Below are 27,677 nucleotides of genomic sequence, written 5' to 3' on the forward strand. Positions count from 1 at the left end.
TACCTGTATGGCTCGGCCTCTGCGCCAGGACGCGCTCAAAGGGCGTCGTTTATTGGCTGGTTTGCAAAGGTGAGGGCGGGACGCTGAGGTGAGTGCGGTCATCTGATTGGTCAGAGCTGTTGAATCAGGAAGTGTTCTTGCAAAACAAGGCCGTATGCCTCCATGAGGCACTGATGTCTCAGTGAAGAGTAACAGGACCCACAAAGCCCCTTCAGCCTCAGAGGGACTGGGTCTTTTTGTTCTCCACTGTGTGGACACAATGTTCATCAACTAATTGTCCCTAAAAGATAAGAGTGAGTCTTTCTGAAGGCAGTTTGGACAATCTGAGTTTCTGCTCATGGATTTGAGTTGTAAAACCTATTGTCTGATCTATATGTTTGTGTCTGTGTTACAGTTTGAAAGATACAAATGACCTGACCTTTATAAATGTGAATCCTCACAGAACATTTGCTCCCTTAAATATTTTCACAAAAAGCACAAGAATTACAACATTATTATATTTTTTACTGCCTCTTGTGATGTGCAGTGTAAAAATATCTGCTGTTGGCAGTTTAGACCCTGCTGAAGTTCAGCCTCCTGCTACAGTGCTGTCATAAATCCTCCTCCATCAGGGTTTTCATGTTTAGTTTTTGGTAAATACGTTTCCCAGAGCTGTATGATCATTTTTTTCAGGTTGCTTGTGTTTCCATTATTTTGTCCACTCAATGCAGTACAGGTCAATAGCAACATAAGTCTCCAAAATGATCATCCAGGTGAATCAGCAGCTTTGAAACAGCCTGAACACAAACTGAACATGATCACCCCCATGAAGGAGGACAGGGCTGCTGGACTGGACTGATTTTGGTTTGGACAGCTGTACCTAATAAAGTGACAACTTAGTATAAATCCACTGTTATGAAGCTTCTATGTTGTAAATAGTATCTCCATGTACACAATACACCTTTTACAGAGTACAAACTCAATGTTGACACAGCTTGGGGACATTTTCTGTACAATTTATCAGAGGTCTATTAAAGAATAAATGCTATGGGAGGTTTTTGGCAACATAGCAAAGCTGACTCAACATTAAAATAACATGTTGAAGCTTGATTTTACCCTCTGGCTGAATCAGCACAGTGTTCAGTAAATAACCACATAGTCTATAGAGCAGATCCTGTTGCATATAAGCCAACACACACCAGCAGTTTGAAATAACATTTAGCATTATAGTCAGGAAGAGAGAATAACTAATTACTAATCCACTATTTCTATGGGTGTCTTCAAGGTAAAGCAGTTTTAAATAAAACACAGAAGGCTTTCCATGCAGAGAGAAAGGGACGCAGGTATTTTGCTCTTTTGCATCACTGTATTTGCTTCTGGGCGCAGCTTTCATATTGGAAAAATATGCAGGAACAGTAACAGAGTTCCACAGGTCTTTACTGGCCTGGTGGAGCTTTCACTGGTTTTTGTCCCGGTTCCCAGAATGCAATGTTTTGTTGCTCCTGACACTCCCATCCCTGCTTTGCTACATTAGGCTGTAGTGAATACAAGGCTTTTTGTCTGCTCACCTCCTTTCACTCAATTAAATCCCACAGTCTTGAGGGTAATTGCCTGTGTCTCCATGCATACGTGAAGTCAGTCTTTCCAGCTGAACCAGTCTGATTAGCTGACGGACAAACTGGGAAACAGTTCATCTGAAATCACATGTTGTGCAGCCATGTTGTGCAGCCGCACCAGCAGCATGAAACATCTATCTCCATCCACTCTACATGTCTGTGGCACTAAAATGACAAACACAAGTCTTTCTCTCAGCAGGTGTTTTTGTGGTGAGAGGTTTGTGTAGATCTTCCACTGAGCCAGTGACAAACGCAGCGTGTTGTCCCAACCAACACTTCACAGTGAACTTTAGGGAAAACCAAGGTTTGCCACTGTTTTTTTGGCAGGTGGTGTAGCTTTTATTGAGGCCAAGAACATTTAAGACTGTTTATATGGCAGGATTACTGCAAGGAAAATATTAAAGGCAGAAACATACACACATTACCCCATAACAAGGGGTAAGTTGGCACTTCTATTATTATTATTTTCTCAAATCTCCAATGTCACGAGATTTTATTATTAAAAAAATAGGTAACGCATCCAGAACATATAGAAAAAAATGTTAATAGTGTTAAAGGATGCATGTAATCATAATCAACTCAAGTCAGAATCACTGCTGATGGTGTCTCCTAAACACAGTTCTTCCTCATTCTGTGAGAAAGGCTCCAGTGTGAGTCAGCTCCGTTTTCTTGTGTGATCCGTCTGACACAGAATGTTTTTGTCACACTCTTTGCTCTCTGTAATTTTCCAGTGTCACAGTCAAAATAATCCTGACTCAATAATATTTAAAGGCTCCAAAGAGGTGTTGCGCACTGTCACAATGGATTTATTCAGTCTTCAGTTTTAAATCATTATAGCGTCAATGACGCCGCCCGGGAAAATCATTAGTATGAAATGTCAGATCTTCCTGCACTTAAACCATTTTTTCCTCTAAAAAAACTACATGTTTTCCTTACATGTCGACATCCAGTGTACTGAGCCAGTCACAACATTTCTGCTGACATTTGTTGAAGTGCAGGGCGTCATATATATATATATATATATGTGTGTGTGTGTGTGTGTGTATAGCTGCCATAACTGTACCAGGCAGAATAAGCCATTTAAACCAACTGCTTTGGCAATAGCGAAGTGTTCAGAGTCATTAATTGTGCCTTATGCTCACACTATGCTCCCTACACATGGAGCTGCAGAAGAATCTTTGAATGTGAAAGTAACTGCTGTCCTTAAATGTTTTCAGGGTGCATTTGCAGGAGAATCTCCTCATGGCCATTTTCCTGAATAAATACCTTAGAAAATGCAATGAACACTGAAAATTAAACCGGTGAATGTCATCGACTCACACTGTGATTAAAACCACAGAACTGTCACTGCCATCTGCTGGTGTGGAAGGACAAACTGAAAATATTAAAATAGGAGTTTATTATGAATACTGACGGACCTGTGCAGGTTTGAATTTTATAAGTCTGTGCCACGCATTAAGACATGATTCCGCTTTTTGCTGCTCACCAAAGGGAACATGGAGTTTTTTTATTTTGCAATCTTTTCATTGAGAGGAAGTTGAAGGCATGGCTGTTGTCTGTATATGGCACACCAAGACAACCGATGGTTTATTTATCCCAAAACATTTTTACAATAAGATAATTTTTTTTCCACAACAGATCGAATGTTCGTTATATGATGTTAAAACCTCCTTAGACAGACAGAAAGAGTCTTGTCTTCATGGAGTCAAAGGCGTGAGTGAAATATTTCTCCATGGGAAAAGCACAAAAGAAAGAAGTGACAAAAGCAGCCACAGGATTAGAAGCTGCAAATCTATTGTGCTCTGCGTAGCCATGTTTCACACATGGAAATTTGTGAAACTCTTTTTTCTATAGTAAGCAAATAAATAAATAAATAAATAAAACAAAAAAATAAACATGATAAAAAACATCATTTTCTCAAAAAACACATTGAAACTTGTCTATGTATATATAATTATTTATTTACTTATAATTGAATGGTATACAAGGGCAGAATCTAAGTTCATCACACTTATGAAACACTTATAAATATATGTTCACATGTAAAACAGATCATTTACAGAACTGGACAAGAATCACACCGATAAAAGGAATAAACTGACATCCTGTTTATCTGTGTGTAATTTCACACACATACAAAATGAGCTTCATTTCAGGCTTATTAAAAATACATACATACAGTATACACATGAATATCTTTACAGACACATTCACTTCACTATCAGGATGGATTATTTTCACACATTTTTATCAATATTTCCATCTGGTCTTTCGACTCTGACACACACTGAGAGCTGCTGGTCTGATTGTTGTGCCTCTTGGACACGAAGGACAACTCCCTATTGCCCTCACCTGGCGCTGTGCTGGAGATGTGGCGGAAGAGCTGCTGGATGCCGGTGTCACGCAGGGAGCTTCTGAAGGAACGAGCTGCGAACATGTAGAGGATGGGGTTAACAGTGCTGCTGATGAAAACCATGGCTCCAGCAATGAAGGACATGGTGCTCCGGACATCCTCCAGACTTTCTGCTGTTTCAGGGAAGGAGTCTGCAATGGCCAGGTTGATAAGTGAGAGGATATTTCCAATGTGGTGAGGTGTCCAACAAATGGCAAACACTATCACTATACTGGTGATAAGGACAGTAGACTTGCGTTTGGACTTGAAGGTCATCTGAGTAATCCGACTGCACAGGCAGCCATAGCAGACCACCAGGATGGTGAAGGGTATTATGTAGCCCACCAGTGTCTCCAGCAGCACACACACCAGTTCCTGGGCCACAGACGTGTAAAACCGGTACAGACATTGTTCTTTACCATCGTCGTTCCCTACGACCTGTGTTGGGATGACAGGGATGCTAAACAGGAATGAAGCAGTCCACAAGGCCAGCAGTACTTTACTCAGAGCTTTTTTTCTCTTCCAGTCAGCCGAGGCAAAGGGATGACGCACAGCCATAAAACGCTCCACGCTCATGATGGTTATGAGGAAGACACTGCTGTACATACAGGCATTGATCATGTACACCAAGGCTTTGCATAAAGCGTCTCCAAACACCCAAGTATATACCAGGGAGTAGATCCACAGAGGCAGGGTGATGAGGACCAGCAGGTCTGCAGCCGCCAGGTGCAGGATCAGCACAACAGTATGGGAACGCTGCTTGACATGTCTCAAGATAGTCCAGATCACCAACAGGTTCCCCGGGGCTCCTACCAGGAAGGACAGTCCCAGGATCACACTGGCCACCGCTGTCCCGAGCTCTTCAGGGGCCATTTCTCCTAAAGAAGCCTGCTCAGCTGAGTGGTTCATGCTGCAAGTGTATGTGCTGACAGTGGTGTCTGATGAAAAGAAAAATGTGTTGCACAAGCAAGTCTACACTTCCCTTTATACATAGACTGCACAGGAACCAGGTTTCCTCACAAGCCTGTTTTCAGACACAGATGTGATTCATGCATGCATCATATGTCCATTTTTTACCTAAGATCATAGATTAAAGCAAAAATATGAATGTGTTTAGAAGAGATTTAGAGAATGATTAAGAGAAAAGGCCTCTGACAGTAATTACAACTGATTTGTTAAAGAGATAAACTCTGTGGACACAAAAATTTAATGATCATGTGCATTAGAACAAAGCTTTTAAAGCTTTACAGATGTACAGTGAATTTCAGTTAGATGGAAAAACGCAACATTTTCAATGAACAGGTTTTGCATTTTTTTCACTAAACCAAAATGTGGCAGCTTGTTGTTCAGATACCCTAAAATATAGTAGAATCATTCATTGTCTTTTACCACTGATGAGAGGACCACAGGTCTGAATTAGACTAAGCGATATAGAGAATACCCCTGCCTTTCACCCAAAGAGAGCTGGGATAGGCTCCAGCAGATCCCTGTGATCCTTAAATAGGAATAAGTGGGTATAGATGATGGATGGATGTGTTCAGAGAATGGATGGATGTGTATGTGCGTGTGGATTCACTGAAATGCTATGACTCAAAGACTGTAGGGGAGGAGGAGGAGGGGGGGGGGGTTGCAGTGTTTCAAAACTGCTTGACATCACTTTTGTTACTGAAAATATACTGTAAAGACTGTGTGAGTGAGAATTCTGCTGATATGGTAAGTCAAAGTGTTTTCCAGTCATTTGCCAACATGCACTACTGAGAAATAACAATCTAGTGAAGTTGTTTTTTTCTTAATTTAAGAAAAGACAATGAAAAACTAATCATGTTTTAATAATCAAAAAAAAAGAAGAATCTTGATGTGTGGGTATTTAATTTTTCAAGTCACCTTGTGATATTGTCCAATACTGCAGCACATCAGCTCTAAACCTTTTCAAAATTTCTAAACTATAACAACAGTTTTTAATAAACTCTCTCTAAAACAGAAGAACATAATCATATGTTTGCCCTGATATCAAAGGGTAAGTCTGAAACAAAGGTGGGAACATACAGAGCATGTTAATAACTCACAGTGCATTACCCTGGTCATTCATCTTTCAGTAAATGTCACAAGGCTTTCAAAACCTTAGATCATATACAGGTCTTCATAATAAAGTGTAGTCTCTTAATTAATTGGAGAAAATAAATGTCATGTTTTTCCATCATCACATTTGCAGGGAGTCAAGATGTTTTCACACATTACGGTACTATTTCAGCTCTACATGTGTTTCTGCTGCCCTCTGGCCAGTCTCCTGTTGTATTACCAGCTCTCCAAGTTTGTTGGTGTAACTGGCCATTTCCTGGAAAAGCCTGACAAGCCGGGACTCCTCCAGACTCCCTCGTAGGTTCCTCGCAAAGAAGGTATATAAGACAGGATTCACTGAACTGCTGATGAAAACAAGCGCACCAGAGATGAAGACAACACTCTCTGGCACACACTGGCCAACATGTTCCGTATCTGATCTTAGGCTGCAAACCAGGTCAACGATGTTGATAATATGGTAAGGCAACCAGCACAGAGTGAAAGCTATCACCACAGCGTGGATAAGAACCACTGATTTCTGTTTGGAGTTGTATCTCATTTTCTTGATCTGGGCAGCTACTAGACAGTAACAGATACTGAGAATTAAAAAAGGACCTACAAACCCTCCCAAGGTCTCGAGACACAAGAGAATGATTTCCTCTGTCACAGAGCTGAATTCCTTGTAAAAACACTGCTCAGTTCCACCGGATTTGTGCATAGGCTGAGTCAGAATAGTAGGCACTCCAAGAAGCAGAGCAAGCAGCCATAACAATAACAATATGATACATTGGTTCATAATGCTCTTGGTCTTCCAGCGCAGCAATGCAAATGGATGACAGACAGCTAGAAAGCGCTCCACACTCATAAGAGTGATGAAAAAGATGCTGCTGAACATGCACACTCTCACAATGTACACCAAGGCTTTGCATAAAGCATCTCCAAACACCCAAGTATATACCAGGGAGTAGATCCACAGAGGCAGGGTGATGAGGACCAGCAGGTCTGCAGCCGCCAGGTGCAGGATCAGCACAACAGTATGGGAACGCTGCTTGACATGTCTCAAGATAGTCCAGATCACCAACAGGTTCCCCGGGGCTCCTACCAGGAAGGACAGTCCCAGGATCACACTGGCCACCACTGTCCCGAGCTCTTCAGGGGCCATTTCTTCTAAAGAAGCCTGCTCAGCTGAATGGTTCATGCTGCAAGTGTATGTGCTGACAGTGGTGTCTGATGAAAAGAAAAATGTGTTGCACAAGCAAGTCTACACTTCCGTGTGAATTTATACATGTATCATAAACCCTCCCCTGGCAGAAACAGAACGATCAACTGAAGGGAAATGATCAGTTTCCCAGCATAACAGCATAAGACAGGAAGAATTTAATTCAACCTGTCAAATATTTGAAGGCAATTTCTCACTGAGATGAATGAAAAATTGCATCCAAACTTTTGAGTGTATAGATATTTTATATATTTGTCTATTTACTCAATTTCTTTCATATGTTAAATGAAAAGCTAAGTCACTGACCTTATTGTTTCTTATTCAACCTTTGCAGTTACATCTGCAACAATGATCTATCAGCTTCATATACAGCATGGATGGTAGCCCTCTGTATAATTAATAATTACCATCATTTGTTTCCACTCACTTTGTGAACGAGTCCTGAGTTCAGAACCACTGCATGAAATATTTAGTCTATGTAATTTAAAGATATACTGTGGAACATCATGTAGATCAAAATAACAGCACTGAAATGCCGAATTCCTGAATTAATGATGAATTTATGTTTTCCCAGTGCATTCTGGGAGGAAACACAATAAGCCTGCATAGAGTTCCTTTAATCACATGGTGAACTCTCTACCTTAGTCAGATGATTGCAGATAAAGTTCTCTGTAACTTTTCACTTCTCCTTTATAAAGTGTAAGCAAAGTTCAATCAATCAATCAATCAATCAATCAATCAATCAGTCAACCAACCAATCCAGCTATATAATTACATGCCTGCTGAACATAGGTTGTAAAACAATCTATATCGTCTTTTTAGCCACTCTTTTGGAGGTTATGTATCCTCTCAGTGCCACATTAAGGAAAGACAATGAGAGGAGGTAATTACTGAAAAAAATGTAATCATGAAATGTAATCTGATTTGAAGTCACTAATTATTATTATTATTATTATTATTATTATTATTACTGTTCTTAATATTATCCTAAAACGAAGTCTATTTCTCGTCTATTCTAGAAACTACTCGACGCAGTTGTCCAGGAAGTCGTTTTTATGGAAATACCAGTAAATAAAGATGTACATTATTTTGGGCCTGTAATGTTTGCGTTGAGTTTATTATATTATTTCTTATATTAGTTGGTCACTTACTTTACTTATATTATTTATTATTTTATTCACTGCGCCTTTAAACTCGTGTTGATGACGTCGTCACTGTGCGCAGCCTCGTCAGCCGCTGCCTGCTCGGAGAAATAAACAGGACGATGCTTTAAAAGCGTCACATTAAACAACAAGAAGGGTCATTGGAAATTGTGTTTAAGCGAGTTAGTGACAAACTGTAAGTGTCAATTTAATAAAGGTTGTTGTCTGCTGTTGGCTAACTATGGCTAGGTATGCAGCTAACAGTTAAGCTACTAGTATTAGGTGACGTTAGCCATGTAAACGGCTAACTTTAGCTAACATTAGGGGCGTTAGCGCTAAGGATGTTTATGTTTTCGCTTTACTTGTCGAAAGTAAACCATCAAATACAGTTCACCATGGAAATAGTGCGCACCTTTACCAATTGACGTGATGCTAACGTGATGCTACCATTGTTTAAAAAGTGAGAGTGACGTTAATATTGTGCTAGCTAACAGACAGCTAACGTTAGCCCGTCTGACTTCTTGGAAAGTAGAAAGATAAACTTGTCACACGTAGTTCAGATTATTTCTAATCTTAAATTTTAATGTGCGTTGGTATTTGTGTAATGTTCACGCTAAGTGAACAGTTGGCAGTTGGGCCAACGTTAGCTGGTTTCTGTTCTCGCAGGTTGTTTCTCTGATCGGGACAAACCCAGTTCCACAGGCGAAGACCTGGACCGTAAACCCTGCAATGCCTCTGCTGTTTCTGGAGAGGTTTCCTTGGCCCAGCCTGCAGACCTACACAGCACTGAGTGTGGCTTTGCTTGCTGGAAGCATTTTCAGTGCCTACACCACTGTGACTGATCCCGGCTTCGGGGCCTTGGAAACAGAAGAAAGTCCAGCTCCCCATGAAGCAGATCTTAAGAATCTAAACAATGATATTAGTAACACAGAACTGGCAACCACAGTCCTCTGGTATCTTGTCACCGACAGTCTCTTTGTATGGGTGAGTGTCGCCCAGTTTGGGACTTGGCATTGCTCCATAAGGTGCTCATGGTCTTTCAAAACCTAAACTTCTTTTCTGTATTTCCCAAGGTGTTAGTCAACACATTCTGCTGCTCGATGATGTTAATTGCTAAAATGATTCAGTATGTGGTGTTCGGCCCACTTCGAGTCAGTGAGAAGCAGGTGAGTCTGTGTATTTCAAAGTGTTAAACTGAAGAATGATGCCATTTTCATGCCTGTGATTATTAACCTCTTTTAAGTAAAGGTGGATTCATTGCAGCAGAGCCATAAAATATAAATATGTCTCTTTTCCACTGTGTTTATTCTTCAGCACCTTAAAGATAAATTCTGGAACTTCATCTTCTATAAGTTTATTTTCATCTTTGGCGTATTGAACGTGCAGACAGTGGATGAGGTGGTCATGTGGTGTTTGTGGTTCGCTGCTCTGGTCTTCCTCCACCTCATGGTTCAGCTCTGCAAAGACCGATTTGAATATGTGAGTATTTTAAACTGCTTTTTTTTTTTAATTTTTTTTTTTTTTTAACTCTTTTAAACTTAATCTGGGCTGGACAATAAACCACATTTATTAAATTAAACACCTGATATTGTTGGTGTTGGTTAGTAAATATAAAGATTTTGTAGTGTCAGAACTAAAAACCCTTTTTGAAAGCCTCTTTACCATGAAAGAAAATGCTCCTGGAGTAGACGGGCCATAGACGCTGCTGTCATGCCTGGAGATTATGTGCTTGATGATGAGCTAAATATCTCACGTATGAATCATGGTCTTGTTTAGCCCACACAGTAAACATGGTAAGGATAGAACTCCTTTCTTTGTGGCTGCCTTGTTACTTGTTACCTTGTTACTCTTAAGAACTTTAAGAACTTAAGAATAAATGTAAAGTAAATGAAAGTGTGATATTTAACAGCACCTGATCACTGGACATACAAACTTCTTACATTAGTCTTTTTACAAGGTGTGCTAAGTGTCCATCAAAAGCCTGAGAGGGACTCTGCTCTGGACCTATTAATAGTTCCTTTTAGTGTCATGTCAGGCTGCTGATACAGTTTCAGTCACTGCATTGACATGTCCCTGTATCAGATGGTGCTCTGCATGTTTGGGGAAACAAAATATCAGATTTAATCAGCTCCTTGCAAGCACTGACATTTAAAATCAGAGTTAAGTCGGTGTGTTGCCTATGATGTAATGCTAACTGGCTTAGTGTACCAGAAGGTCATTCCTGCTGCCTGTGCTGAAAAACATACCAGTTTGTGTGTCTGTGTAAATGTCTGCCAGTCATTGTTTCTGGCCCTTATCTTTTGAGCTGGAGCTCCAGCAACAGAACTGATAAATTGTGCAACTGTTTCAGTGTTTGTAATGGAGTCCTAAACTGTACTCTATACACGCTAGGCAACGTTAGCTAGAGGTCTTTGAAGTCTTAATCAATGTTTTGTCCACATATGGACTAATATAACTAATATTGGGGGGTTAAATGTGATGAGTTTATTGACCTAAATGGTTTGTGTGAGTTGAGTGTGGTACTGAACACAAAACTACTAACACTCTTATTGATCCATGACCATTAAGTTCATGACTTTGTATGGCAGGTTTATAAAGATTTTACGTTCGGTTTCCCGTAAATAGCTGCGTTGGTCTATGTTGAGATTTTGCAGCAGTTCATTTTGTTGTATGTTGTAAATGTGAGCTTTAAACACACAGCAGTTGTGAATCTGTTCCCTACTGAAATCTGAAATGCATTCCCAAATTGCTAAAACCAATTTTATGTGAATAATTCAGTATTACATACACTATTTGCACAATTATTAGGCAAGTGAATATTGTGACCATATTGTCATTTTAATGCAATTTTTCCAACTCCAAGCTGTATAAACTTGACTGCCTATTGGATTTCAGCATACAAGGTGATGTGCATTTGTGTACTGAGGGAGGGTGTGGCCCTAGGAGACCAACACCCTATATCAGGTGTGCACAGTTATTAGGCAGCTTCTTTTCCTCAGGCAAAATGGGCCAGAAAAGAGATTTAACAGACTCAGAAAAGTCAAAAATTATAAAAAAATCTTTCAGAGGGATGCAGCACTCTTGAAATTGCCAAGATTTTAGGACGTGACCACAGAACCATCAAACGTTTTGTTGCAAATCCCCAAAAGGGTCGCAAGAAACTTGCTGAGAGAAAAAGACGCAAATTAAATTAAAAGTTGTACTTTGAACTTTGGGCTTGTTTTATGTACAAAGACAAATTGTTCCACAGCCTCGGGGCAGCAATAGAGAACGCTCTATCTCCACGGAGCTTCCTCCTCGTTTTTGGCACGTCAAGAAGCGGGAGGTCGGCTGATCTAAGAGAGCGGCTAGGAGTATAAGGGTGAAGGAGTTCAGTGAGATAAGATGGGGCAAGGCCATTTAAAGATTTAAAAACATAATAAAACCTTAAAATGAACCCTAAAAGACACTGGCAGCCAGTGGAGTGCAGCCAGGATCGGTGTGATGTGCTCGTGTTTCACGTTCCAGTTAAAAGACGAGCCGCTGTATTTTGGACCAGCTGGAGACGTGGAAGGGGATGCCTGACTAACCCTAACATACAAAGCATTACAATAGTCAAGGCGTCGATTACTAACTCAAAGTGCTGATGACACGGCCTCCTTCCTCACCTGACCAAAACCTTATTGAGAACTTATGGGCCTTTCTTAAACGTGAGATTCACAGTGAAGGAAAACAGTACACCTCTCAAGAAATCAAGAAACTGACAGGCTTCATGGATGAAAGACTTTTGAGTGTTATTGAAAAGAAGGGTGGCTATATTGGTCACTGATTTATTTTAAAATGATAAAAATGTCTATTTGTAAAGTTTGAGTTGTTTCTTTATTATTCTCACGTTAACAGATGAGAATAAACTTTTGTCTTTCTTTGAGTTGCGTAATAATTCTGCACACTAATAGTTGCCTAATAATTGTGATCACACAGATATTCTTGTACAAAAGCCAAATCCTCACTTTCACTTCTTTAAATATTCAGGTTTGAAGTTTATAAACATTTTGGTTTGACCAAGAGCACTGTTGTTGTTAATAATGCATCTAATTAAAATGTAACTTGCTTAATAATTGTGCACACAGTGTAAAAATGTGAGTGGGCCCTATAGACCTACACCCACACAACCAAACATATCCCAAACAAGCACAGCCTCTAATAGGACATAGATAAACTCCACTAAAACCTTAGCACAGAAGTCAAGAGAGAATGTTGACAGGATCCACCTTTAATGAATGTTTTATTCCCTACAGTTGTCATTTTCCCCCTCCACTCCCATGAACAGCCATGTGCGAGTGCTGTGTCTGCTGGTTTCGCTGCTGCTGGACTGCTGTGGCCTGGCTGTGGTCTGTGGTCTGCTGGGAGCTTCCCATGGCATGCACACTCTATCCTTTATGGCAGCAGAGGTGAGAATGTGTAGACTGGCTGGGTGGACTAGGCATTTAGACCACACAGCACAGATGACTGGGTACAAATTTATGGTTTTATTCAATGCTTATATTTTTAGTGCATTTTGGTTCACTTGGGTATTTTTTGTATGAAAGGAAGCCAGGCGAAGGACAGAAAGAACCATGTTTACCAACTGTTCGAGTTATCAATGAAAGTTAAATAAAGTAATAAATAAATGAAGATGGGGACATCAGAAACTCTGCATTCTTACACACACAACAGGAAATGTCTCCAATTAACAATCTTCATTCATTGCATAACATGTGTTTTATTCAGAGATCACATTTTACTGGATGACTTTTTACAGTTTGTCTTTGTTATGACAATATGTTGACCGGTGTCCTTTTGTTCTTCAGTGTCTGCTGGTAACTGTACGCACTGGGCATGTCATCATACGGTGAGTGAATGCATGCGCATAAGCTACGGACAATTCTAATCGGCGAGACAACTCACATGTTTAGTAGCTTAAGTTTAAACTCGTAGACTGTTGTTGGTTGCAATGCTCTAGCTTGGCACAGAGCAACAAAACATTCATGCATTAACTTTGTCTCAGTGTCTGCATCACCCACGATACTGTCTAACGTCACCTGTGTTTCCTGGCCTGAAACAGTTGTCCGTGTGTCCTCAGGTACTCCATTCATCTGTGGGATCTCAACCATCCAGGGACTTGGGAGAGTAAGGGAACATATCTCTACTACACAGACTTCATCATGGAGCTAGCTATGTTGTTTCTGGACCTCATGCACCACATCCACATGCTGGTAAGGTAGTGAACAGTGGTAGGCATATGAAAACTGAGTCTGTCCCTGCATCCTTTCCACTCACCTAATCTACACCTTTTCCTTTATTAGCTTTTTGGTAACATCTGGCTGTCCATGGCAAGCTTGGTTATCTTCATGCAGTTGAGGTATCTCTTCCATGAGGTGCAGCGCCGTGTCCGTCGACACAAGAACTACCTTCGCGTCATCAACAATATGGAGGCTAGGTGATAAGAAATTTTGATTTGATAGTTTTTCAATTTTGGCCTCTACTTTTTGTTGTTGTTTCCTATTTCTAATGGAAGCTTTGTTTTTCTATCAGTAGCTATTTGATTTATTGTCCTTTACGTATACTCTGACTTTTATTTGTGCAGATTTGCAGTTGCGACAGCAGAGGAGCTGGCAGCCAACGATGATGATTGTGCCATCTGCTGGGATACCATGTTGACAGCACGGAAACTGCCCTGTGGCCATCTCTTCCACAAGTAAACCAGTTTTTCAGTCAGCAGGAATTGGTTTAGTGCATAATGCAGTCCATGCAGGGATTGTTTCACTGGCACCGCTGACCTGGGCCCATATTCACAAAGCTTCTTAGAATCCTCTCAGAGAGCTCCTGTCTTAGCCTAAAAAGTCCAAGCTGGAAGTTCTAGACTAAAAGTGATTTAGGAAACTCCTCAGAGCAACTCTGAGTAAGGAAAGTTACTCTCTTAGAAGATTCTAAGAAGCTTTGTGAATATGGGCCCTGGTGTTTAGCTACGGAAGACTTGTCCTGAATGTCCTAAATGATGGTCACATTTATATAGAGAGAATTGTCATAATCCTACAGTGACTTGTGTTTTTGCAGCTCGTGTCTGCGCTCATGGCTCGAGCAGGACACCTCATGTCCAACGTGTCGGACATCCCTGAACATTAATGGGGATGGGGGTGAGGTGAGAAGCCAGCAGCAGGACCGGGGCTTGGAAGACAACATTGGCCCTGTAGGAGCTGCTCCTGAGGCCAGACCACATATCAACCAGCACAACCATTTCTTCCACTTTGATGGTAAATCTGTCAGACACAAATATAAGGATGAATCTTGGCGTAGCGTTACCTGACACTGATAAGCTGTGTGTGACAGCGATTTATAAGATCTATGCATTCTCTTTCAGGGTCTCGCATTGCCAGCTGGCTGCCCAGTTTCTCAGTGGAAGTAATGCACACTACCAATATCTTGGGCATTGCTCAAGCTAACAACTCCCAGCTCATGGCCATGGTGAGTTCATGTTTACAGTCTGGTCATGTTCCAGCTACACAGCAGTTTGTGCCAAGTTTTAATCTTTTTTTTTTTTTTTAGGACAGTTGCAGATTTTTTTTTTTTTTTGCTACTTCATTCACGTGAAGCCAGCGCTGCCACTGTTTGGTCCCAGTCTTCATTTAATGTCTTTAAAACAGGGTGTCCACGGATCCTTAAAAAGTCTTAAATTCCATATTTTAAAACTAAGGCCTTAATTAGCTTTAAAATGTCTTAAATTCGCGTTTCAAAGGTCTTAAAATGAAATCTAACCGACCCCATAAAGAAGATTTTATTTTCATCTTCAAATCAATTTGAAATCCTTTCGCGTATTTGTTACGCAGAACGAAATAGGCGGAACCAACTAAAATATGCGTTTGAGGGGAGTTCATTTAACACATGCTTTCCGGCAGCTGTGTGAACTGCGGGAAAGTTTCAGCATTAGTCTTTTGCCATGGGTAAATGTAAATTTAATGACAATTGGTTACAAAACCCTAATTTTGCGCCGTGGTTAAGTCCAGTTAGTGGCAACGTGTTCGAGGTCCGGTGCAGGCTGTACAAAAAAAATGTAAAACTCGGAACAATGGGGAGGAAAGCTTTGGAGACCCACATGCGGTGTGAATAAGACAAAGCGGCTGTGGAAACCTGTCGGAAAACACCTGGCGTTTTATTTTTGTTTTACTCAATAAATCAAACGGTGTGTAAACGGTTTATATCAATAAACAGTGTGTTATGGTAATTGGTTTTATTGTGTGATATTTTATTTCTACAAAATTGGTCTTAAATTTCATTCTGCGTGGTATTAAAAAGGTCTTAAAAAGTCTTAAATCTAGCTCTTAGAAACCTGCAGATACCCTGTAAAAGAAGTCAGTGTCTGCTGTATCAGATATTGCCTGGGTTGTTCATTAATTTGCTCACATAGTATTTGACTTACTGATAAACTTCCTGTCTTACTTTGACATAGGGATATTCTCTTTATTTAACCACATGATTCAACAAAAACCACTAGGTAAAAATGTGTATTTAAACAAAAAACTTATAATTTTGAACAGTTTTGTGACCATGAATGTTGTATATTTAGGACCTAATTGTGTCCTTAAAAAAGTCAAATTTAACTTCTAGTGATTATATTCTGCTCTTCCTTCTGCTTATCAGGCTCATCAGATCCAGGAGATGTTCCCTCAGGTGCCCTCCTACCTGGTAATGCAGGACCTGCAGCTGACCCGCTCTGTGGAGGTCACCACTGACAACATTCTGGAGGGACGCATCCAGGTGCCTTTCCCCACACAGGTCAGCAGACTGGGGGTTAAGAGCAGTGCCACTGTTCATTTTTCTACTGATGGCTTTGATAACACAATGTCCTTGTGGCTGTCTGTGTGACAGTGATCATGAACCTGACGTTTTTTTTTTTTTTTTGAATACATCAGTGTGTCACATCATATCTCTGTTTTCTTTCCTTAGGCTATAGAGCGAGCCCCTACACAAGTGAACCCTGGACACGATGAACAGGCAGGGCCCAGTGGAGCAGCTGAGCAAGGCCTCAGTGAATCAGACAACATGGAGGCCAGAGGAGGTCGCTTCTCTAAGTCGGCTGACGAGAGGCAGAAGATGTTAAAGCAGAGGAAAGAAGAGATGATCCAACAAGCACGCAGGTTGGTAACACACTGATTGTGTGACATAGCTTGGCAGAACAAATGTACTTTTTGTGAAAGTAGACCATAACTTAGTGAGCCCCGTTTGCTTCAGCCTGTGAACCATGGCAGCATTTAAATGCTCCTTTTCTTGGAGCATTTACCATTTGTTCATTAATTGTATAGGATCCTAGTGGCCTTCTTCAATTTGCCATTCCCATGATCATATCCCTGCATGTTCCCTACTTCCCTCTAGGAGATTCCTGAACAAAAGTTCAGAGGAACAGGATGAGGACTTGCCTCAGCTGGAGGAGGACATTGTCCCAGAATTGGACTCCACTGTGCTCAGACGTAGAACCATGGCGGCAGCTGCAGAGAGACGCATGCAAAACCAACAAGACCCATGAAACACAGATTGGCTTCAGCAAACATGTATTCCGCATCATCTTCCCAAGAGGATTCAGCAGTGGTAGCTCGACCTTCCCTCATTTGGTGTACAGTTAATGGCCATCACCTATTCAAAACTATCATTAAAAAGCACTGCAGCCCGTCTTTGGACTGTTTTGGCCTGCCTAAACTAGGTGGGACTATCGTGAATGGCCTCTGCATCACAGAGTATTTGGAGCATTATAAAGGGTGCAAGGTTGTGTTGCGATCTGTTCACGTGCCACATATTTCCACCACCAGCTTCAATAGAGTGTCAGTATCTGCCATGATTGAGTGGCTGTCAGGAATGAGCATGCTTCGCTTTATGAAAGGGGCTTGAGGGTGTCATTATTCAATTTGGATCCGTCTTTGTTTTCCTTTTATCCGATTATTCTTTTTGCATATTGCACAAGGTGCTGTATTTTGGACGGAGAAACTCAACTGATGAATTTGATTGTTTTTATTTCATGAGTTTCAACTGTGAATTAGTTGTAGGCAAAATAACACGTTTTTATTTCTTACCTTGGAGTGAGAGAATGTCACTTTAGTATTGTTCAGCCTCTGTCAAATAATGAATGTTTCTGTCACAGTAATGCTGCAAACAAAGTGTTTTTGACCCACATGGGTTGTTCTCTGTTTAGTGCATACTAACACCCATTGCAAACAGTTTGCATTTTATTATTTAACTGGAAGTTGTAAACCTTTTTTTTTTTATTTTTTATTATGAGTTCCTTGAGACACAGGCACTGCATCTCAAGGAACCAGTTCTCCCAAGTAACAAAGTGGGTGAATTACATTTTGTACAAGTACAGTGGGTGTCATCCTCTTAGCCTTTCTTAAGTTACCTACTGCTGTTGAGCTGTGAGAGTATTTTTCTGCTGAGTATGGGTATCTTGGTCGTATGTGTCCATGATTCTGTAAGGTATGTAGAAATATTTAAGTCTCCAGGAGCTGGACTTGCTTGTCTTTCAAGGGGTCCTCATCATTTCCAGTGGAAATAATGAAGCAGCTTTGATGAGTAGCAAAACATTGTCAAGACTAAATAGCAAATCCAGTTGCCTTTGGCTTATTACTTCTTTATACCCTGTGACCTGAGTGAATAAACATGTTAAATTTGGAACCTTTGTCCGCTCACGTAGAGGAGTGCTAATCTAAAAATCATATGTATGAGGGGAGAACATAATCATCTTCTGCTAAAAGATCTAATGACAAGAACTTACAGCACTGTATAACACGGACTGAGCGTTTTTGGGATATTGTCAAATTTTATTGAGTCTGTAAGCTGGTTGAGACACATCCACTGACTGAGACTGTGCATTACAAATGATTTCTGTGATTACACAGCAAGGGCAGTTTGGGTGAATTATGCATGAATGAAAAGTGCTTTTGTTTCCTTCCACTTTATCCCAAAGAGCAGTCCACAGCCTTCCACTAAAAAGCTGAATTGTTGTGATCATCTTTATTGTATCTGTATTATTGTTCAAACTGGGTTTGGGGTGTTGTAAGAACTTAACCATAAAGGGTTTAGATTCAAAGTTCAATTAGTTGAGACATAAAAAAAGAAATTGCACAGTTTTTTCATTTTCACTTTGTCATTTCATTCAGTTATTTAATGTTTAATGTCCATGGTATAATTTCTTATTCATAGGTTATGTTTCATGACCATTAGTTATTTAATCAAAACTGAAATGTTTTTTGTTTTTTTTTTTTGGACTGAGCATTCCTGTATTTTTGTGCCTAAATCAAGAATGGCTCAGTTCTGGATGATTTTCTGTAAATCTAGTTTTTGTAAAATATGTCAATACAAAGGACTCAATAATAAACAGCTTCTACAGCTTTTTACCAAACTCAGTTAAATGAAGTTGTCATTAACCCCTGAATTAAATCCTGTACAATGGAAGTTTGACTTTATAGTCCAATGAGTAATGTATCAGACTGCGGACTGTTTGCTGTGTCTATCTGCTGACAGGGTGACACCCATGGTCCGGATCACTGGGTGGTGCTAGGACATGGTCATTGTTTTGGTTGTCGCTGACGTCATTGGGCCGCGCCTCTTACATCTGCGTGCCACGTCATAGAGAAGGGCTCCTCCTGCCAGGCGGAAGCAGCAGCCGGAACCAGCCACGCCGTTTGATGCAGCCCAGTCCGGTTCAAAAGCAGCAGGAGAACCCCGGGTCGTCATTATAGGAGATCTGAGGATCCAAGTAGACCGTCTCTTCTTCTGTGTGTCTGTGTTTAAAGGTGAGTAGCTTGTTAGCAGCTTGTTAGCAGCTTAGCACGCTGTTTGACATGTAATTTAGCTGGTTTTATCACCGGGTTAGACATGGCAGGGATTATGGTGGACGAGACCAGGTCTGATCAACTCTCTCACTAATCATTTACATCCACGCGGTTCTAGTTTATTGGATCGGGAAGTGATGGCAGTAAATTGTGTCTGGCTGCCATGGAAACCAGACTTAAAGCCTCCATTGTTACCTGTTGGCCTCGGTCTGTGAATGGACTCTTGTAGGCTGGGCTATTCTCTTATTACAGATCCAGCCCCGTGCGCTGGAGGGAAAACCAGGACCTCATAGTGTGTCTCAGGAAGATTCAAGAGGGGGGCTCAGTCCATGATGGGGAGTCCTCGGGCAGTCTAGGCCTATAGCAGCATAACTAAGGGATGGTTCAGGGTTACCTGAAGTCAACTCTAACTATATGCTTTGTCAAAGAGGGAGGTTTTAAGTCTAGCCTTTAAAAGTACAGAGGGTGTCTGCCTCCTGAACCCAGACTGGGAGCTGGTTCCACAGGAGAGGAGCTTGATAACTAAAGGCTCTGCCTCCCAGTCTGCTTTTGGAAACTCTGGGAACCACAAGTAGACCTGCACTCTGAGAGCGAAGTGGTCTATTGGGATAATATGGTACTATGAGGTCTTTAAGGCATGAAGGAGCTGGATCATGAAGGGATTTAAAATTCTGTGATGTGAGTTACAGTAAATGTGTAGCTGTGCCTTCACATATGCCCAGCAGGCTGAAGCATGAAAACGTAACGGCGACTGTATTTGTCAAGTCAAAGTTCTGTGTGATTTAGAGCAAACAGATTTCCCGTGAAGGCTGACAGGACGAGCATGTTAACTCATTCAGTGTCTTGGAAGGATTTTCTGGTTCAGTGTGTCATGCTTACGGTATTTTGCGTACACACAGTCATGGGTGTGTGTGTTTCCTGAGCAGAGACTGGAATGCTGCTGGACGAGACTCCACTTTTTGAGCCCTCTTTACTTCAGGAGCTAGACTGGAGTAACAACACTGTGTCATTCTCTCCCCCCATCTCCCCGTCCAGCCCTGGGGAGGGCCTAGTGCTCAGGCCACTCTGTACAGCAGACTTCAACAGAGGTGAGTCACACGAGAGTGATAACTCACCTCAGACCAGAAAATCTGAAAAAGCCTGTTATGATAATGTGGAAACAATATGTTTTGTGTCTAAGATGTAAGATACAGTACTTGATTAAGATGTTAGTAAGAGAAACATGAAATGTAAAAGCTCTCAGCTGAGGAAATAAAAGATTTCACAAGAGGTGGAGTGAGAAAGCCTCAGGTTTTTTCATCCTTTGTTCTTTTTGTGGTCCAGGATTCTTCAAGGTTTTATCTCAACTTACCCAGACAGGCGAGGTCACACCAGAGCAGTTCACGAGTAAGTTATTGACTTGATGCTCCTTTCATTCATTTCATTCTAATCATTCAACTCTCACAATTTTGCCAAGTTTTTAAACATTTTTTTTCTCACCTCCCATCGCAGTAAAAAAACTTTAAAACACAAATCAATAAAACAGCAGGTCAGGAAAGCTAAAAAATAAATAAATAAATAAAACACGTGTGTTGTCTGTTGACTTTCAGAAAAGTTTGAGCACATGAAGAAGACAGGAGACTATTACGTCGTCGTGGTGGAGGATACAAACCTGGGGCAGATTGTTGCTACAGCCACACTGATCACAGAACACAAATTCATCCACTCCTGTGCGAAGGTAAATTACATCCTTACAGGAAGTGTGTGTACATTTGTTATGGACAACTTTAGTTTGTCACAGTCCCTTTAAGAAGTTTCTCATTAATGTTCAGAAGTTATATTTAATTTCTTGAAAAACAGTGCAAATCAAGTTTCCATTTTATGGTTATTTGTTAATCTTGAACATGAATGTAATGCAAACCCTCTGTCCTGTTTGCAGAGAGGGCGGGTGGAGGAGGTAGTAGTCAGTGACGTGTGCAGGGGGAAGCAGCTGGGCAAACTGTAAGTGGACCTGTGTGAGCCTGAACCGGACATTTTTTTTTAGTAGCTTATTTTTAATATTTAAACCTTCTGTTACTGCCCATAGTAAATAACACTTTCCTTTTCCGACCCTGTAGGTTAGTTTCTACTCTTACTCTTCTCAGCAAAAAACTGAATTGCTATAAAATCACACTGGAATGTGCACCCAAAAATGTGGCATTCTACCAAAAGTTTGGCTACGCTGCTTCAGACGAGGCCTACATGCAGTGTCGATTCTCCAACTGAGGACAGCAGCAGCTTGACACCTCTCTTTTAGGGGCATGGACCATATCTTTTACGCACACCGTCATCAGAACTTGCAATAACAGAATATCTTAAAAACTGAGAGGAGCCGGATTATCTTTTTTGTGACGGCGTCGAGCTGTTTCTGAACACTCACTCTGATTCCAGCGCACTTGTGTAAACATAACTGTATGTTGCAGCCCTCTAACTAACCACAGCTGCCTCAGCAGGGTGGAGCTCTGTCCTCATCTTACTGCTCCATGTCAAGAAAGAAATGTCACTTACTGTAAATATGTCTTTTTGTGTTACTTCGCTTTACATGACCGCCATGCGACTGTAAGTTAATACAATTGCTTGGCAAATCAAGAAGGTACCAAATTCAAATAATTTCAAATGCAACTAAAGATGATGAAATTCACCACAGGCATCTCAAGGTCACTGCAGAAGTGACTGTACTTGGATTTACTGTCTGTCATTGTTCCAACTGAGTTTCAGATCTGTTGCATTGATCGTCAGAGGCAAGTCACCAAAGGAAAACAGCTTTATGTCTTTGAATGTGAGTAACTACTTTTCTAGGAAGCTTTGGGTTTTACTGGGGTTTCATTTTTTTTGATCTGTCCTCTCGGTACAATGTCTCTCTCTCTCTCTCACACGGGTCTTTCTCTGACAGCAGTTCTGCTGTATAATAATATAATGACGGTTCAAACACAAGACATGAAGCATCAAGTCAAAACTGTTATAATGAAAAACATTTTGTGAGGCAGCAGGAAGAAAGTAGCAGAAGAATGTTGACGTTCACAGCTATTATCAGGATCAGAACTATTTTTTGATGGGTAGTAGATACAAATGATTTTTGTAAATTAACCCTTATTTAAGCTTTTGTAGTTGAGTTTTGTAATTATTGTCTTCTGGAGAACTGGGGAAAATATTTAATTTATTTCAAAATATGTAAACGTGAAATAAAATATTGTACGATCTACGTCATCTGCCTCTCTTTTATTAGTAATCGTCAAACAAACCAGTGAACATGGCTATTAGTGAAAGTTGTTGCAAAACATTTGGCTGTGAGGAAGCCCAAGGATGTTGTGTAACATGACGTAAGATTAAAAAAAAACATCAGTAGGCCTTTCCCAAACAGGGTTTTTGGATGACTCAGCCAAATCCGCCTTTTTTTTTACATTAATTCTAATTTACCTTAATTTGCACAGGCCCTTTGTGTCTGTTTAACTAATCAAATTCACGGTGAGGTCTCTGGAAAGGTTTGTTCAACTGTACCAACTTTGTTGTTTTCAGTTTATCTCCATAACTTTCATTGATAAAGAACACAAAGTTGTGAAACACAGGAAGACGATATGATATAAAAACTCATCTGAACACGACTTGTCTTTATTAAGCATTAAGTTGTTATTTTTCCATTCATTACTATTTAACATTAAGCCTGGTATTAGTCCATATTTCTATTACTCCCAAAATAAAGGCATTAGTATTCCTCCTTCTAGGTCTTCCACTAGGAGACGTCCTGGCTACTTTCCTTTTTGCCGACCGGCCCCTCAGCTCGTCTACACAAATTCAAGTATCGAAAGTGCATTATTGCAATACTGTCCCGCTGCAAATGCAAAATGCTTTAAATACTATAAAACTGCAAAAAAATCTCCCATCAGTGCATACAGCTCAAGAAAAATCATCAAATATGCCCAGCCCTCCCTCACTCCTTCTCCTTTAGAAAGAGGAGAAATATTTACATTTTTATTCCCATAAAAAACATAAAACAAAAAAAGTGAACAGAGCCACAAGGCTGAGGATCAGCAAAGCTCATCAGCTCATCTGTGCTGCTGTGACCTGCATTGCTCCAAAGTCTTCATCTTCCTCCAGGCTGCGCTTCCGGCTTCCTGTTAAAAAAAAAAAAGCATAGAGACGAACAAAGTGAAACCTCCTGCAAGACGTCATGACCCTGTGTAGTGAGTTCAAAAACAAGTTTCCAAGCACCTGAATAAGATGTTTAATGGTTTACTGAGTCAGGGGTGAAAACCGATGAAAAAGGTCACAACATATTGAGTGACTCTTCATTTGTAATGAGAAATGTCACGTTTGCACACTATAACTTTCACTCACAGGCTGTAGCTCAAGACTATAAAAGTTGTCGTAGGTGATAAGAAACTTCTGAAAACTGATGTTTGATTGTGCATAAATGTAACAACATGGGCTGAAAGTGTCATGCACTGCCACTAAAAATATGGAAATGGACCTACGCTGATGAGCAATAATTAAGGCTCTTTCATTTTCTACTTTCATTCCCACTCAACCAAACTTTTCTCTTGGTCTAGTCCAGTGGCAGAAAATAATTGGTAAGAGAAGTGAGGCTGTGCTGGACGATATTTTGTGTACAAACCTGTCATCCCAGCTTGTAAGGAGAAGGACCTGCCCAGCTGCATCGGTGACATCATTTTGATGGTTAATTTGGCTAGGTATATCGCTTCATATTCCTAGGGAACAAACACTCATTAATATAGCAGGAAGGACTTTCACAGCTGGCATCACTGTCCTGGCTAAGAATCCCTCTGTTAATCATATTTGATTAGGAGTTCACCATCAGATACATGGGTCTTAATAGTAAGTGGAGTGCTATAAGAAAACTGCAGAAACTGTGTTTGCATGTTGACGATATGAAAATGATTGCTGCATCAAATCAGGAGCTGATCTCTCAAAATGACAATACACAGTAAAATAACAGCTCAATGGAATGAACATTTTTGCCTTTGCAAACACTCAGACTGATGCAATAATGTTCATATTTCACATTTCTGTCCTTGTGAAAGGGAACAACTGGCACTGGATGCTGATTCAGTTTTCTACTACTAGTTATTAAAACATATCCGAGTCTTTTCAGGTCAAACAGCTCAAAGCAGCATGCTGTGTTGTCAGTAGTTCATTCTTTCACAATAATGGGAATGAGTTTTGTGTGTTTACTTATTGACTGAAATCTCATGTTGGTTCATCCAAACTCCAAAACTTAAGCTTTACCTGCAGCTGATGCACAAAGCCCACATTAGGGTTAATGCAGAACCTCCTCTCCTGGACGTGGCTGAATGCATCCCTGGTGTGAACACAGCAGAGGGTTAGTGGGTTACAACCACAGCGTCTGAAACACATCACAGTTAACAGTAACAACTAGTGTTAGTTAGCAATTCAGCTCTACATTGTAAAAAAAGTAGAATTTTATACGAGAACATAAAACATCCACAGGAATTATAAGTAGTATATACCTGTAAGTATGTACCTGCATATGATCATGCTGTTTCTTAGTTCTGCATATTGGTGCATAGAGCAAACACAAGCTAAAGCGAAGATGTATGAGAGGAGTGGTGTTCATGGAAGTCACATACTGTGATAGTACAAATAAAAGATTGGATCAGAGAAAACTAAACAAATCTCACCTGTATTTCATCCCAAATGTTTCCATAAGATATGCGATCACCAGGGCAGCGCTGAAGGAATAAAGTGTTATATTCAGACCTCTGGGTTCACCTCTGCTTTTCTTATCTTACAATAGTGTTGAGGAAATTATAAATTCAATATCCAAGGATATTTTAAATACCGTTAGCAGTTACATGTCAATGCGACCCAGTACAAACAGATTATATTCTAAAACAAATGTGATATGAAAGACAAACCTCACCTTCTTGAAATCCCTGCATTACCGTGCACCAGGACCTTTCCTAAAAAAACCAAAAGACATGGTTGAGAAGATCTTTTCTACTTCACCTTCTGAGGAAGAAAAGCAGACACTGACATGCATCCTTACCTCCTGTTGCTAAGCAGTTATCAATAAATTCTTTAGTCTGTTGGAAGGAAAGTCAAGAAACTGTGTATCAGGTACAGTGGAAATGCCAAATGTTTTTTGTCAGTGAATGAAAACTTGCAAGGAAGGAAGTAGAAAGTCCAGTTTATAACTCACTGTAGGGAAATATCGTATTATATTCTCCACTGGATTGTCAGCAATGTCTAATACAAGGTATCTGCAAAAGTGTTACATTTAGTTCATGGGTCAAGGCACATTAGTAAAACTCATTTTTAGTATGTAACACATAAATGCAGTTAGCTCAACCTCACATCAAATGCTGAGGAGCAGGAGTAGAGCATACTGTTCTTACTTACCTAAATGTATGAGGGAAATTAGGTTTGATAAAATTGGCTTCAATGTTTTGACGGACACACACAATATGCGTTATGCCCTGTCTCTCAAGATCTGGCAGCTGGACAAAGGGAGAGAAGGAAAGACATTAAGTTTCTCTGTGTCTCGGACGTCAAGCAGCAGTGGTTACGTTTTGAAAAACATTACCTTGCTTTTCATTGCAGCAGAGTAGGGACCTAAAAACAGTCCTGGTAGTATCTCCTGAAAATACAGGCAGAGCAGGACAACATCACTGACAACACAGGACCTAATATTAACTGACGCTCACAACCACCACCCAAATCCATGACATGTCGATTCACCCAGGATAAGAGAGCAAGCGTCTTCCTGGTGCATGTCTACACCCAACAGACCTGTATCAAAGTTCTCACAGAAATTACACCTAATAAAAAATATGAGCTGTGCCATTTATTCTTATGTGAGCTGTGTATATGTCACCTTCTAAGCCAAATTTGGAACTTTTTTTTTTGTAATCATAACCTGTTGTCACTTAAATTCACTCTATTATTTGAACTGAATTAAGTCCAAACTAAGAGTCAGACCATTTGTAGGACTTAAAAACCCTTAAAAGTTCAGAACGTCCTTAACAGCAGCTTAAACGTATTAAACGTCATTTATAAGTGTCTAGTTTTCTTCACCTGCTGTAGACAATAACATGCGTCTGTTGTTGTAGGTGACAGTGACTGTCAGGAGACGTTTGACACCTCTACACTAAAAGTGGGATGTTGTGACAGCTGACGGAGCTGCAGGAGGCTGAATCCTATTTTGTGGGGATTCATTCAGCAGTATGTTGTTAGGCTGGTAGGAAGATCATCAGCTCAGAGCGACTGACAGCCAAGATTTTCATGAAACCTTAAATTATTTACTTTTTAATCACTTAATCCAGGCGTATTTTTGTCCTAATTTGTTCATATTGCTGGTGGGAATGAAGACTGTTAATCCACAGGTAGGGTGTGTCGTGAAACACTTAACCTCAGCAGCTCCACTGCAGTGTTTTACTGTGTGCTGGACTCTCAGTGTCCTGTCTGGTTCTAAAAGATGCAGGAAGCTCATTCTTATTGACATTATGAACAACAGACACAGACCAACGTGTTTTCCAAACCACAGCTTGTACTTCAGGCCCGACTTCTCTTTTTATTCCAAAAACCAACAGCTCAGGTTAAACCAAACTTCCACCTGGACCATGGCTCAGTTTCTCTTCCGCTGATTTGGACTGTGTGGTTTTTAAATGTAGAGACTTAGGGATCTCACATACCTGCATTTCCCGTCTCATCGGATACGCCCAGTCCTAAAACACAGGGATTTGAAAGGAGGGTTAGACGCCGAGGAAAGTCCTGCTAAGTCGCTTTATTGTTATTCTTATTATTGCTGTTGTTATTGTGGAGATTTTCCAGCCACAAGAGAAGTGAACACCAGTTTACTTTGTGTACATACGGGGCTAATGCTAACAGGCTAAGCTAGTCCCTGTCGGCTCCGTGAGCAGCGACGTTAATAAACATTAAGACAAAGAAAAGCTGAACAATAAAGGAGACGGATCCGCTTTAATGATATGTGCTAATTTAATCCTCCACACAAGGAGGCAGGAGTGGATCTTAGCTCAGATTAGCCAGGCAGACACGTCGGGCTAAGTTACGGTGCCCTCACCAGAAGGTCCTCCTTGGACACGGGCAGAGACGGGAACTGAAGTTTGTTCCCCTCGTCCATCCTGCTCTCTGATCCGGGACCGGCGGCCCGGCTCTATGCGCGGTGTCGATGTTTCTCGCGGCCGGGTTAGCTGGATAATCGGTGCAATTTGTTTTGAGGCTCCACATGCAAGGCCGCCATGCTGTCCCCTGACAGGTGTGTCACGTGACCGGGTGGAGATTAAGGGGGAAAAGAAAATCTGGCGCCATCGTGTGGTCGGTTCGAGACAAGACAGCCCGGAAATCACGACATCTGACATGGAAACACCACGAAACACAAGAGGTAAGAAGCTCTCAGATCCTTTAATTAACAAACGT

The 27,677-nt window shown here is 40.8% G+C and overlaps 5 protein-coding genes across 9 annotated transcripts; 2 read left to right on the plus strand and 3 right to left on the minus strand.

Annotated features, from left to right (window-relative positions):
- Positions 1–3,536: 3,536 nt before the first annotated feature.
- On the minus strand, positions 3,537–4,922 carry LOC113121334 (leukotriene B4 receptor 1). Its single transcript, XM_026291694.2, has one exon. The coding sequence runs from the start codon at positions 4,894–4,896 to the stop codon at positions 3,817–3,819; it is 1,080 nt and encodes a 359-aa protein (XP_026147479.1). The 5' UTR covers positions 4,897–4,922; the 3' UTR covers positions 3,537–3,816.
- Positions 4,923–5,633: 711 nt separating this feature from the next.
- Positions 5,634–7,514, minus strand: LOC117152637 (leukotriene B4 receptor 1-like). The gene has a single exon (XM_033325111.1). It carries the CDS (start codon positions 7,241–7,243, stop codon positions 6,230–6,232), a length of 1,014 nt encoding a protein of 337 aa, XP_033181002.1. The 5' UTR covers positions 7,244–7,514; the 3' UTR covers positions 5,634–6,229.
- A 943-nt stretch (positions 7,515–8,457) lies between these two features.
- Positions 8,458–18,534, plus strand: LOC113121314 (E3 ubiquitin-protein ligase AMFR). 2 transcript variants are annotated; one of them, XM_026291656.1, is made up of 14 exons: positions 8,458–8,584; positions 9,073–9,390; positions 9,480–9,572; positions 9,721–9,885; positions 12,684–12,836; positions 13,236–13,276; positions 13,508–13,640; positions 13,731–13,864; positions 14,012–14,122; positions 14,482–14,678; positions 14,786–14,889; positions 16,063–16,197; positions 16,369–16,559; positions 16,795–18,534. In XM_026291656.1, exons 2-14 carry the CDS (start codon positions 9,136–9,138, stop codon positions 16,943–16,945), a joined length of 1,863 nt encoding a protein of 620 aa, XP_026147441.1. In that variant the 5' UTR covers positions 8,458–8,584; positions 9,073–9,135; the 3' UTR covers positions 16,946–18,534. The 2 variants fall into 2 exon arrangements, with proteins under 2 accessions (XP_026147441.1, XP_026147440.1); XM_026291655.1 differs by having other exon boundaries at positions 8,468–8,602.
- Positions 18,535–19,007: 473 nt separating this feature from the next.
- On the plus strand, positions 19,008–22,464 carry gnpnat1 (glucosamine-phosphate N-acetyltransferase 1). Of its 2 annotated transcripts, XM_026333762.2 has the most exons (6): positions 19,008–19,205; positions 20,171–20,332; positions 20,568–20,630; positions 20,834–20,961; positions 21,163–21,224; positions 21,341–22,464. In XM_026333762.2, exons 2-6 carry the CDS (start codon positions 20,179–20,181, stop codon positions 21,486–21,488), a joined length of 555 nt encoding a protein of 184 aa, XP_026189547.1. In that variant the 5' UTR covers positions 19,008–19,205; positions 20,171–20,178; the 3' UTR covers positions 21,489–22,464. The 2 variants fall into 2 exon arrangements, with proteins under 2 accessions (XP_026189547.1, XP_026189548.1); XM_026333763.1 differs by lacking the exon at positions 19,008–19,205 and having other exon boundaries at positions 19,824–20,332.
- Positions 22,465–22,850: 386 nt separating this feature from the next.
- On the minus strand, positions 22,851–27,533 carry styx (serine/threonine/tyrosine interacting protein). 3 transcript variants are annotated; one of them, XM_026291690.1, is made up of 12 exons: positions 27,322–27,533; positions 26,933–26,965; positions 25,825–25,878; positions 25,641–25,738; positions 25,441–25,501; positions 25,288–25,324; positions 25,162–25,201; positions 24,920–24,970; positions 24,763–24,790; positions 24,507–24,632; positions 23,875–23,968; positions 22,851–23,374 (listed from the first exon to the last, which is right to left on the minus strand). In XM_026291690.1, exons 1-12 carry the CDS (start codon positions 27,379–27,381, stop codon positions 23,301–23,303), a joined length of 756 nt encoding a protein of 251 aa, XP_026147475.1. In that variant the 5' UTR covers positions 27,382–27,533; the 3' UTR covers positions 22,851–23,300. The 3 variants fall into 3 exon arrangements, with proteins under 3 accessions (XP_026147475.1, XP_026147478.1, XP_026147476.1); XM_026291693.1 differs by having other exon boundaries at positions 24,507–24,579; positions 24,749–24,790; XM_026291691.1 differs by lacking the exon at positions 24,763–24,790 and having other exon boundaries at positions 24,507–24,624.
- Positions 27,534–27,677: the final 144 nt, after the last annotated feature.

The sequence above is a fragment of the Mastacembelus armatus genome, unplaced genomic scaffold (assembly GCF_900324485.2).
Source record: "Mastacembelus armatus unplaced genomic scaffold, fMasArm1.2, whole genome shotgun sequence".
Classification (NCBI taxonomy): Eukaryota; Metazoa; Chordata; class Actinopteri; order Synbranchiformes; family Mastacembelidae; genus Mastacembelus; species Mastacembelus armatus.